This window comes from Neodiprion virginianus, chromosome 4, assembly GCF_021901495.1.
Source record: "Neodiprion virginianus isolate iyNeoVirg1 chromosome 4, iyNeoVirg1.1, whole genome shotgun sequence".
NCBI lineage: Eukaryota > Metazoa > Arthropoda > Insecta > Hymenoptera > Diprionidae > Neodiprion > Neodiprion virginianus.
This window is the reverse complement of record NC_060880.1, coordinates 4,170,407-4,183,871: the sequence shown is the minus strand read 5'-3', so window position 1 is coordinate 4,183,871 and position 13,465 is coordinate 4,170,407. Positions and strand designations below refer to the sequence as shown.

Genomic DNA, 13,465 nt, shown 5'->3' with positions numbered 1-13,465 from the left:
TGCACACCATGCTGCAGGAAGGATTTAACGACGTGGCATAAAACTGGCCCTGTACATACACGTGTTTGATTTATCGTCACCACGTCATGGCTGCGATAACGATTTTCACGTTTGTCGTTATTGAATAGAATCTAAAACAGCGAGTTCTCTGTAATTGCGAAATGCATTTCCGTTCGCAAAGTTGTGTCGTTAAAACGGGAGAATGCAAAAAAAGAAAAAAGAAAGGAATAGAAAAAGAAGCGTTACCTACTTGTCTTCAACATTACGTCTAATATTTTTCTACGTTCATCTAATATCGGACGCGATAAGTGTTTCTACGAATTTTAATATTCCAGGATCGCTTTCTTGCTCAATATTCAAAGTGTCTGGAGTGGTTAACTGGCGAGGGTTTCCAAGGATTGTTCAAACACGGCTCGAGTTTGTTTAAAAAAGAAAAAAAAGAAGCGAAAAAAATGCGCAGCAACCGGTTACAGTGCGTTCGAATTTTCACCATCAGGCGCGTTTCGAAACGATCATCGACGGAATAGAAACGCGGTGAAAAGTATCGAATTAAAATTAGAAAGAATCTATTGTCTCACAATGGCAGCAGCGATTTGCCAGCTGTGAGTAAATTTTTAATGAGTTTCTATCGATGTAACCCCAACAGGTAGTCGGAGACTGGAATACCTGAATAGCCTCAAACCTATAACTAGTCGTGCGGCGTGAATCGGAGCATAGAAAGCCCGGAGTTAGTACTCAGCTGGCCAAGTCCCAACCCTGTGTGTGCATACAAATATACATATTTCTACGTGAAGTATTATGTTAGAATGACATAACGTATCGTTGACTGTAATCGTTCGTGCCGCAACAGTGAAGTAGAATAATTAAACATCGATTTCGCGTTACCCGGCCGATTCCAAGCTTTATGTTATATATACATGCACGGTATATACCTGTAATAATTTTCTCCCATTTTATAGGAAAAAAGTAAACCTGCGTCGCGAAAAACTCCGAAAAACAAACCAAAGTATGTTAAAAATTCCCGCATGTAGAAGGAGGATAAAAAGGTACCTCACACACGCTCGCCACTCCACATCCTGTTTAAGGAGCAAATAATACTACAAGTATCCAACGGTAGTTGGCAAGCACGTGAGCCTGCAGTTAACAGCTGTAAATGTACGGACAAAGGCGGTAACAACACGCTTAGTTAGAATATAATGCAGTATTGTACCTGCAGTTGTGTGAACAATTTTTTTTTTTTTTTTTTTTGTTTTTACACAAACAGCGCTTCACCATTGTCCGACAACCGGTTAAACTACAAACGAGATGAATGATAATTAATCGGTAGAATAAAGTCCCGCAGGCTCGCATGTTCGCAGAACCACCGTAAGATAGACTGGGTGTTTGAATTGTTATCATTGGGGATAAAAATTTATTACCGCGACGTGTTAGGTGAACGGATAAATTGTTGGTCACAGTATAAAGTTTTACGATATGACAATCAAACGAGTAATCAATTTGTCTATTCTTTCGGTTGATCGATATAACAATAATCAGGATCACCTTCGAACCGATTAGTGATGAATAATAACGACCCGACAATTATTCATGTCTGTTAATTGCTGTTTATCAACACGTACGTATCCGGAGAGTAACTTAATTGATTATTTAACCGAATAATAATTACATATCGTGAACGATGTTGGTCGTTTTGATTGTTATTACTCGTACAGGATACATTCGCATTGCAGAAACAAATTTAGACACAGGCATGGTATTATTCTGATGCTCGACTTCCTTGTGGAATAAATTAGCATCACCATATACCCGCGTATCCTTACGCGAGTCAAAGCCGGATGTCGAAAGAACGAAAGGAACCGGACACACAGTCCAACCTAACCATTGCATTGTCGCAACCTTGTGTTGGACCAGTTTTCAGACGGTGTTCTGTCTCAGGGCCGGTCATCACCCTCGCATTATCGCTGGTTTAAATAATTACCGGAGGGCTTTAATCGGGTTACGTGTTTTGAATTTCGCGCTAACCGATCGTGGGTGATTAATCAGATTGGTAGATAATCCGGCAGAAATTAACACGATATTAATGCGGACCCTGAAGCCGGACCGATTCACGTCATCCGGTCGAAATTATCTCGGCTACACCCCGCTGTTCTGATATTCGACCGAGTCACCTTGAGGTCGATGATTCCAGGTCATCGACCAATCCACCAGGCAAGTAAAAGAAAAAAAAAAAACGAGGTTACTTTAAGGCGGTTAATTATTCCATCATCGGTGGTCTCGAATCCATTTCATTTCATCCGTGAGCTATGATAATCGTTCGGAGATGAACGATCGCGGGTTTTTCTTCTGGTGCATCGGAGTTAGTTTCTGTTTTATTATCGCGACTTGGAGAGGTGCGGGTTATATAAATGAACCATCGACGTCGTAAGATGCAATTAAACAGGCGAGTTGCAGCGTATTAACGGTATAATGTGAGTGAATTTACGGACACTTTATTATTAACACCGAACTTGATCTGCCACAGCCAGCCTAACCGATTTCTCAGTGATGCAACCCGGCTTCTTGCTGCTGAAATTATTACGCGTGTGCATGTAACGTGCCTACAAATTTCTCAACCCACATGTTCGTCGGTTTCTAGTTAGCCATGCGTTCTCCAAAACGTCGATTCAAGCTTCTGAAAAAAGATACGACTCTCAAGGCGATGGCTGTTAGCGATTAGACAGATTGTCCGTTGGTATCTTGAACCTGGGTGAGCACTTTTACCCTCGCAAGGTAGCCGCGTTTAGTCTAACCGGTCTATCCTTGGATCCGAGTATGTAATACAACGTACAACACGCCTCTCGGACTCGTGAACGAGAAGTTTTTTCCACGGAAGTAGACTCGATAGTTGGTGAACTTGAGCGGGATTGAACCTTAGACCACGTCGGTTCTTCGCGCCTTTCGCAAAAAATAAAAAAAAAAAATGGGTGATCAGGTATCCATGCACGTAGAGAAGTTGCGAAGCGTAGGATTGACGAATTGATATAAATAAAATAACGAAAACGACGCGATGAACTGGGGCGAACTTAACTCCGGTCACTTGACCGGTTTCGGCAACGCATTCCAATTTTTATGAGGAAAACAGTCGTAATTTAGCGGATCTAACGTGCTGGAAATTGATTAAACAATCGGCCCAATTTAGGACCTCATGGTCCATCGGGTACGCGGAACGCTTATGGAGAAGTCGGCTATTTCGAATTACAAACGTGTCACACTATCCATTGTGGAAGGTTGAAACACTTCTGTTTCGACTAAAGGCCTGAGATCAGGTGTGCTCAGTCACGTAGGCTTCAACCTCGAGTGTAAATTTTTTTTCCTCTCAGAAGGGACTGTGAAGCAACACACGGATCGCGTCTGTTACCTCTGACAAAATCTCTTATCGCAATTAGCAATTGGAACGGTATTAAAATCACCTCGGGATCAGGGATGCGACGATGTGAGTGTAAATAATATTCAAAATTGTCAATCTTTCCAATTTTTATAGACGAAAAAAAAAAAAAATCACCATACCCGGTTATGTCATCAAATTTAAGACTTTGAGTACCAAGTGAAATATTCTCGTAGTTTTTATTGTTTCTCTCTCGCAAGCGCCAGGCGTTGTTATGTTCTTGATCATCAGAGAGAAGTCTGTCTTTATTTGTGAGTGGCAACAGGTGATCGACAAACTCAGGCTACCAACAATCGCTACTATATTTTAATCCAAACTGCTTTACCGTCCAAGAGTCGAAGCTGTCGGTGGTCGATAAAGCAACGCGAGAGAACATTCTCTCACTTCAGAATCCAACTGGTTCTCTGGTTCGAGAGTTTTCTTGTTTAAGCCAGTTGTACAGAGGGCGAAAGTAGGCCGTTATTCCCTCGGTCCGCATCACGCGGCTTCCAGTGAAACGCTCCATCGTATCCTGCCAGGGCAGACTGGATCCAAGCTTCATCATTTGCCTGAAAATTGCAATGCGCAAAGAACAATCTACTCGTCTTTTGAAGAACAAATTTGAGTCCATTCAATGAACTTCGAAGGACCGTGCTCAGGAGCTGCTGCAACTTTAAACGGCAGTCGATCCTAATGGATCCCTTGATTGGAGCGCCTGGATACTGAGATTCATCGATTGTATCCCTATACTGACCGCATCGCTATCCCTGCTTCCCTGCTGCCGTAAATATCGCATCGATGAAGAGGCCTGCTCGGATCGTTTGGGTCGTACTGACCAGCGTTGAGGCAGAGTGCCTCATGGAACTGGAACTGTATGATGAAACTGACGAAGTACCTGGAAGCAGTTTCACATTTTTTAATGCAAGTTCCTCTTTCATTAGCTGATGAACATCATCCGCAGATCCACCTTATGTACGGCACGTTGGCAGCCACGTGATACTTAGCTCCAGGGTCGAAGTCGGTCTCGTCACGATTAACGGGAGGCTCGATGCCCTGGATTTCAGCCCTGAAAATTTGGAAGGACGGAAAACCGAATGAAATGGGAATTGGGAGCGACAAGAAGAAAGCCAAAGCTATTCAAGATCCCAAATTGAAGACACTTTTGAGAAAAGTGATTTGGAACTTATTTCCTGACGATACAACGTGCCTGAACTTCCACCAAAGGCTGTTGTACATCTCGGGCGTAACTTCATCGGTGAAAACGGTCCAACGCCACTTGTCGACGCAGTAGGCAAATGGGAGGAAAGCGATCTTCTGAAGCGCAATCAAGTACAAATAGTTTATGTCCGTCATGGGCTGATAGTCAGCGTTGTCAACGAGGCCCAGGCCGCAGGCGTGAGGCAAGGAGGAAACCGACAGCGCTATTGTGTCACCGATCGCCTCGTGAAACCCTGCGAAAAGTGGTAAATGGTAAAATTTTCAAGCTGCAGCGTTATTCATCATGTTGCAGCGGTGACCGGAAAAAGCTTCACCAGGATTGGCTCCTTCTCTGAAAACGATCGGCTGGTCTCTGTACTGGATGTAGTACTGAACGTGACCCATCTCGTGATGAACGATCACCAGATCATCGTAGGTTACTTCGGTGCACATCTTGATCCTGGATCAGGGTTCCAAGTGGTTCAGAGACTCGAGTGCGATACTCTGAATCCTATGAATCTCGTGTTTCCTTACCTGAAATCCCTTCCGTCGTACATGTCCCATGCTGACCCGTGACAAACCAGTTCAGTCTTGTTGTTGGCTGGACGTTCGATGATCGAATTCTGCCAGAACGTTTCTGGCAGTTTTGGGAAACCCAGGGACCGGAAAAAGTCCTCGGACAGCTTGAAGAACTCCATCTTCGTGAAGTTCTGCAAGGAGAAGGAAGAGACACTCGTAAATTTGATAATGTCATTTGTGATTTACGATCATACGTTGAGCTTCAGCCTGTTCGTCATGTCCGGAATAGCGTGATCAGGATACGGCATCGTTTCTTTGTTCAAATGAATCCATGACTGGGTCCACATATCGCCTGAATAAATCACATACGTTATAGGATTGCAATTGATCGAAGCTGTTAAAAAAAAAAAAAAATCTGATCAAATCGACTTCGACATTAACTTTGTGACTTGAAACAAGGTTTTGGAAAGGCTTTCAAAAGAATGAAAACTGTACAAAATACATTTCTCTGGTAAAAAGGGGATCGCAAAATGAGCTCTATTCGATTTTTACATCAACGCATGTCACAAAAAATTCGTTAACTTTGGAATTCGACTAACCAAAGACATGAGCTGGGATGTACCCGCTCTCAGGAATAACCACAGTTCCGTACTTGGCCCTAAGTCGGTTTCTGACGTAGGCGTGAAGTTGTAGATAAAAAGGTTTCACCTCTTGCCAGATGTCGAATATCGTCCTTTCAAAATTCGGATCCTCGTAGGGATAGGTCCAGTACCGAGTAACGGATGAAAAATCTGCAACAAGATTACTTGAATCTACCGAGGTACCTCCTTCAATCAATTATCACGCTTCCATTGAAGCGACTGGATAACGAGAAGCTGCCAACGCTTCAGCGAACTCGTACTGTTCAACTTGGCGATTTCTTTCATCAGTGCAACGTAGACGATGTAGTCGTTCCTCATCCTTTTACCCGTCGCATCCCGCCAGGCTTTCCAAACGTACGCAAGCTCATCGACGTCCTTACTTTCCGCCATAATTTTCACCAGGTCTGAGATTAATTAGTCGATCAATCTTCTGCTAATAGTAAAAAAGCTCAACTCACCTGGCTCTAGTCGCAGTCTCCGTTTTCCACTTCTTCGCAGCCTTTTCGACTTCGAAGAATCGTCCATTTTCACGTAAGCTTCTATCGTCGCGGTGCTGTAGATTGATTCCATTTTATTTATCACCTCGTCCAGCTGAATACCGATTCGGAAATTTTTGTGACAGGATCTGACGAACTGGCGGCCCACTCTCACCCGCACGCTGCTTATTTACCTGCTTGAACTTGTCGTCGGATAAAACGGCGCTTCCAAGCACTGACATCATTTGAAGCTGTCTTTTCATCCTTGACGTGCCGTTAAAATTCCGCCAATCGTATTTCGCAGCAGCTTTCCAAACGATTTTTTGAAACTTGGCAAGTCGGGCGGATGACTTGAGCTGAAAAAATTATTGTGAAGCTCTAAAACTGTGGTTGAAATTTGCAGTAAGGGCTCACCGCCTTGGTCCTCGTCGTCTCAGTGATGTTGCTTTCGAATTCCCACTGCGCCACAGCGTTCCTGTGATACTCGACAGCACTCAGGTTGTTCATCAGTTCTAGAAACTGAATTCACCCATAACTTATCTCGATGTCTGTTTACTTTTGGGCAGGGTACGGGCACTTACTACTCCCCTTCACACGTTATTCAAAAGGTTTGGACCAAAGCGATACGACAAGAATGGAACAAAAGTGCAGAATACATTTTTTCCCTTGCATTCTTGATTTCAAGTGATGCCTTCCGGTGCCAACTTTCAACATGAAATTACTCACGGATCGAATAACACGAATCAAAAAATTTGTACATGCATCACCGCTATACCAACAGCTAAAAATTACAATATAAAAGTAATTCATGAAATGGTTAAGAGGGGCTTGAGTAAAATTGTTATCAATCACCAGAGGTCGCCACGAAAACTGAGTTACCAGCTACTTCAGTGATAATATAAAATATTCTTTAACATCACTTTAGTGGAAATCATTATTATATTGGCTTCAGTTTGGTCCAAGCTCGATGAATAATTCATCCGTGAAATGGTAGAGTGTCCATAGCCTGCTTTTAGGTTCCACATTGGTTCTTACCACGTCTGGAGTTACAGGCCCCTTCGCCAACTGTTCTATGTCCTTTGAAACCGACTCGCTCCTGCGTATTCTGCGCTCTTCTGTACCAGAGGTGTAAGAACACGACCCTTTGGAGTTGTGACATCTGTGCTTTCGAAAACCCAATGAAGTTTGAAGAACGGAGGAGATCGCAATCGCACGGATCACCGAGATCATCCAGTGTGACATGTCGTTCAGACAGATATACAGCCTTCAAAAGTCGATGACGTTGATCAGATCTCGAAAATCTCGCAAGCATTGTTGGGTGAATCTGGCGATTTAAAGCCAAGTTAGAGGGTGTGAGAAAAATTTATTTAATTGATTATCGCATTTTTGTGGCGTAATTTGATATCCCTTATTGGTTGAAACGAGGGAATTTGATGATACCAGTGACGAATAATCGTCTCTCTTATTTTAAATCCTGTAAAGTGCGAGGTACGATTTACTGCGTTGGTACATAAAACGCAATTTCTATAGACGTAACGTACGTAACAGACTTGATTAAAGGCGAGGCTCCTTCGAGCCGAGAAATTGACGAGGATAATTCCCGAGGTGGAAGATTTACAACAACGTCACATCAACGAACGAACAGGCGAGTGCGGATTGTTTTCTCGATTTTCTTATGGTAATGAATTTGAATAGCAGGATCACGGTTGCAAGATCGATCCGTGTGATCATCGGGTAGCGGCAATAAGATCTCGATCACGGCCATGATCAACAGCCGCATAATAATCGTCATCTTTTCGCCGTATTACTACGCTGCATCTATTCAACAGGCTTCAATTATATTGCATCGCCATTAATAAACGCGCAAAAGCCGTTCCCACGATAAATCGAGCAGGTATAATAAACTGAAACAAAATAAATAAACATAAACAAAAGTTCGCGATATTCAAAGAAAAATTAACGAGGTACTTTCCGTGGGCGGCTTATTATACATACGAAATGAAATATCTAATTAAGCATCACGCGGTAGGAGTTTTACATCCTTATTCGTGAAATTATAAATTATTTCTTGTTTTGTTGCAACGCGATTCGAGCATAGAATGAAACTCCGATGTTTGTACTCTGCGGAGTCACGTAGCAGGATTTGGCCCGTGACGCGTAAAGGGGGCAACGAACAAGGCCGGTCTTTCTTTAAGAAAAATTTTCACAAAATAAGCCTTGCTTTGTTAATATCTGTGAATATGCCTCCGACACGCGTTCGCCTAATTAATGACTCGGGTTTCAGCCTATCTACGCAGTCCTAAAATATATTACAAACATCTAAGACATACCACTCGTATTATACACGTATACGGTAGAAATAGACGACGGTACTTCTTGCACCTCGTTTTATTTATCGCACGCGCTCTTGAACTCGCTATCAAATCAACGCGCCAAGCGTGAGATTGGAGTCTCCCAATTTGTCTAGAGAAAACGAGATTGGCATTGTCTTCGCCGTCTCCTGCAGGACCTCGGAAAAACTTTACTCGCGTGTACAACGCGCGAAGCTTTAAAAACGAGACTAGTTGAAACTCCTCTACTTCAACCAAGTTTAACCCAATTTTTTTGTATGGTTCCCAATCGACGTCCCGCCTGGATTCGATGAAGGAAAAATGCGCTTCGCTTCAGGGATCCGAGGAAATCGTTAAGAGAAAAATCTTTCGCATCTGGATGTTTCCAATGTATGTCTTTCGAGTCTAGTTAGTATATCGTTACGCAAAACCGCGGCGTAATGCACGTAAGAGCATTGTTACGACAACTCAAGGTCCTCCAGGGCCAGCAAGGCGAGACCGTACTGAAATCGTCGTGTGTGCCTTACACAGTCACACTAACACCTTTGACGCGTGTTCTTACAGCTGGTCACGTTCTCGTATTCGTGTATAATGTGCTCATGGTAGGTGCCATAATACCTGCCTATTTTTTATTATTTTTTTTTTAATTATAATCTCTCATAAAGTACATGCAGTTTATTGTGGGAATCTTTTTCTACGACGACGTTTATTCCTCAATTATCAGGTTTGGGCGCGGCTTTAGCGTTCGTGTTCGTTGAAATTAATCTATTCTTTTGCATATAACCCAACTCGGTTTCTTACAATCGACCGTATTTCGAACTATTCGATAATATCGATGGATTTTTAACGGGACTGAGAACAATTCTTGGTTGATAAAAACCAATATCGTGAGAATGAACTCAACCTTAGTGGAATGAAATTTATTCAAGAACTTTTTGAAGAGAATTTCTACCAAATGTGACTGAATATTGTTCAAGGAGTTTAGAAATACGCGTTAAATTCTGTAGAAATAATTTTCTCCGAAGCGTATAGTGCACATGTGCAGATTCGTTACGCGATATCCTTTTTCAGCGATGCATCGCTGCGCACATAGTCGAGAGGGTCATAGGAGCGGCAGGTGATTGTGATTCTGGACGAAAGGTAGTCAGCGAGCGGTATATAATGCATCATTTTTGACAAGTGGCTATTATATCCGAAATGTTTTTACAAAAGGTTTTTGTTTTTTTTTCCTTTACATTCTCGAAAATACGGTCCGGTTTAAATTCAATACAATTATCCCCACTCGTATAATAATTACGCCGCCATGCGTTACATAAATCGCCTCCAAGTGAACAAATCGTCCTGCATTTTAATTTTCCCTTTTTGTTTTCGGCTCGCTTTTTCCCGGCAGCTTAATCGGCACGAGGCATCCAGACAGACCGGAAGGTGAATTAGTAGGAAAATGCACAAGGTAAATGAGGCTCTTGTTCATCTACTGCTTGCAGCTGATGACTGTTTATAAATCTGCGATGTTACCTAATAACGACGAGTATGAACAAAAGTGACAAAGCAGTCACGAAAAAATAGCGTCATTGCAATTGGATATTTGGCCAACGGAAGAAGACAAACATCAATTTGACAGAAATTAATTGATAAAATGCTAAAATAAAAATCGAATTTCTTTGTTTTGGAAGTTGGATAATTCTTACAATTCCAGAGAAAATTTAATTTATCGTATACCTAGGGATTAGAATATTCTACACTGAGAAAAATTTCATTTGTTACAGTAATTAAAAAAATTTAGTAAAACAGGTGTCGTTAAAAAAACTCTTTGAATATTGTTGGAATTAAAAAAAAAACGAGCTACGCCTAACCATTTTACGTTATCGTCGATCCCTTTTTGGTTATTGAAACGCAAAATCAGTTTCTGAGGTTTACTCAACTTTTTTAGTTAAACAAGGCTTTAACGTCGATTTATCGTTGCGCAGGCATTGAATATTCGCAACAGTTGCAAGAAAATATAGTAACAGCGATCGTAATAAGAAAGAATAGTAACGGATAGTAGACTTTTTGGTAACAGCTAGAAAACTAATTTTCATTTTCTACCTAGAACGATGTTTTTCGATTGTGGTAAAAATTGAAAATAGTTAAGGACTAAGCGGTAACCGGAATAAAAAATTTCTCTCAGTGTAGTAAAATGGGCACTGACAATGGATTAAATATCTTTGGAATAACTAAAAAACAATATGGTGCAAGTAACTATTTAGTATGATAACAGCTGTCGTTACTATATCTTCCAGTAATTGCAACATCAGATTTATTACACTTATTCAGTTAAATAAGCCTCAGCATCAATTCATTGTCGCGACAACACGTGAAAATGTCGCAATAGTTGGAAAAAAAAATAAAGTACCAGTAAGTGTAATAGAAAAAAAAAATAAATAAATAAATAATAACACTGGTAGATGTTTCTAATCATAGCTACTAATATAGTTTTCATAATGCGTCGAGAAGTATATTTACTCGGTTATGGTAAAAAATGAAAATAGTTGAGGACTGTACCAGATCAAGGAATTTCTATTTAACGTATAAAGAGAATCCCGTTCAGCATTGATTTCTCGTTTTTCATCCTTGACGTCCTTCAAATCCCTCAGAGCACCTGCTACACTTCTGCAACAGCGTGAGACCCGAGACGTGCATCCACCCATTTCGAGCGCAATGTCAACAAAGTGATTACTTCTCAGGCCGCGCCCGCGAAGTGTCTTTGAAACGTGACTCTTCATACCGACTCGGTGAACCAGCCCTGTCATCTCATTCCGGGCTAGAATTAATTGCCACGGTACCAATTACAAACAATACCAAGCCCAGACCGGGGGGTCACCATAGTTGGAAAGGTCAAGATCAGAATATTCAAAATTACACTCCATTACAACTTGAAACATGCTCGTTTACCGTGTAAATTCACGAATTTATCAAAATCGCATCAATCGTTCGAACTTGAGTTCTTCGCCTTGTTCAGCTCAACGGTGTTACCACGAGACCAATATAATAGGAGGAAGCTTCGACCGTCGAATTATCAACTTACATCGCGAAAGGAAATCGGCAAAAAGTTTCTTGAAATGGGGAATTTTTAAGCGCACAACATTATTGCGCATGCATGCATGCACTCCAGTGGAGGCCTCATTGAGCCACAACGACGTTGGCTATCATCGTGGGAACGAGTGTCGCAAGTCCTTCCTTCCGTCCGTCGCTGCCTTCCCACCTTCTCGAAAGCCCCTGGAAGTCGGTATGGTTTGTCTTTTTTATGTGTTGGCCTGGGTGTCTCCCGCTGTTGACGGTGCAGCACACAAACTCGACAGACAGACGTAGAACAATATCCCCACTCCACGAATGACCTCTTGTGTTGTTAAAACTAGCTGGGATAAATGAATACATGCAGGCTTACCTCGAGTTCAGTATCATTACGAGTAAAGACCAACGTGGTCGCCATTCGACAACTCACAATTAGTTTCGACAATTTTCAATACCACTGGTATTTCGAACCTCCCAAGGCTTCGGTTTTGGTTTTAATGGATCGCGGTTCATTCGATTTGAGATTCTGATCCATTCATCCGTACAAACGTCATGGAAATACTTCGCAGGCCGGTCGTTGTTACTGTTGTTCGACAAGGAAGCACGATTTTTGTAAGTTTTCGAACCAGCGACATCTGGACATCTAGAATTGTATCAAAGTAAAAAATTACCGAAGACAGATATGGAATTGCGCCGACAATTTGAATCGGACAATTCGTGATTCAATTGTGCATTTTTAATTTCCTGGGAAGATTCTATACATTCAAATTTAACGCATCAATTATCAATTCCTGAACGATAAAAGCGAGCGAAAACTAGCTTCGTAAATAGACCGATCCACCTTCACCGCTATACATAATAAAATCAGTGTTAACCGTAGTTTGAAAATTTTCAGCAGCAACAAACAAATTGCTTACTCGACGCGAAAATATTCATTTTCCCGCTACGCACTTTCAATTTCCGCGAGCATACCTAATAACAACACGTAACACAAAAGGGCGCTTAGTCTGATTGAAAGCTGATTGGCGGGCTATTAAAAGGACAAGGTCCTTGTCCTCGGTTGTACTTTGGAAAAATCGATTAGAGCGAGTATGTGGTGAGTTAAATATGAACGAAACGCGTCGGAAAGGATCGATCAGTTTGGGTAAACTACGTAGAAAGCGTGGACGCTTGTTTTGCAGTATCTAACGATGTCCGGCACACGTGAAAACGTCGGGGAGAATCGTTTTAATTTTTTCAAAAAAACTGACCGGCTTTCCCTCAATTTTCAGTCCATTTTGACACTCGCGTTGTTCGCCCTTCTCTCCGCTGTCTCGGCACAACTCGACATCCCGCTTCGGGATGATCTGCTCCAGACGATGATTCGAGAGGCTGGAAGCGGGAATTTGGACTACAGGAACGTTCTGGCGAAGCTCGAATTCCAGGGGATTCAACAGTGCAGCAACAACGTTGCCAGTCAGTGGGCTTACGAGACTAACGTAAACGAGTTTACGCAATCACAGGCGGTGAGTGTTACGACGTCTTATCACCCTTGCGAAAGCTCCGACTTGTGTCTTAAAACGCTTTGCCGAGTGGCTTCGATCTGATGCCTCGAAAACTGGTAAAAGCGTTTCTCCACATTTCGCAAATACCCGAATTTATCAGACGATTAGCGATTACATCACCGAAAATACTTTTTCATTATGGTTTGTACCTTACTGTCCTTGACCATTTTCATTTCTTATTCCAAAATCGTTCGATATCGATTCGGATAAAAAATGTAAATCAGTTTTGTACCTCTGACCAGAAAATCAAATACGTGTAGTGTTACCGTTTCTCTTTTATCATGTATAAATCACACGTGATATA

At 41.9% G+C, this 13,465-nt stretch overlaps 1 protein-coding gene and 1 pseudogene across 1 annotated transcript in view; one reads left to right on the top strand and one right to left on the bottom strand.

Annotated features, from left to right (window-relative positions):
• LOC124302544 (angiotensin-converting enzyme-like) overlaps positions 1–13,465 on the bottom strand; it is a 28,297-nt pseudogene that overhangs the window by 8,142 nt on the left and 6,690 nt on the right.
• LOC124302529 (angiotensin-converting enzyme-like) overlaps positions 11,986–13,465 on the top strand; it is a 44,908-nt gene continuing 43,428 nt past the window's right edge. Inside the window, exons 1-2 of the mRNA XM_046758792.1 lie at positions 11,986–12,229; positions 12,889–13,122. Coding sequence (XP_046614748.1) covers positions 12,170–12,229; positions 12,889–13,122 — 294 coding nt within the window. The 5' untranslated portion in view covers positions 11,986–12,169. The remainder of the gene's footprint in view (positions 12,230–12,888; positions 13,123–13,465) is intronic.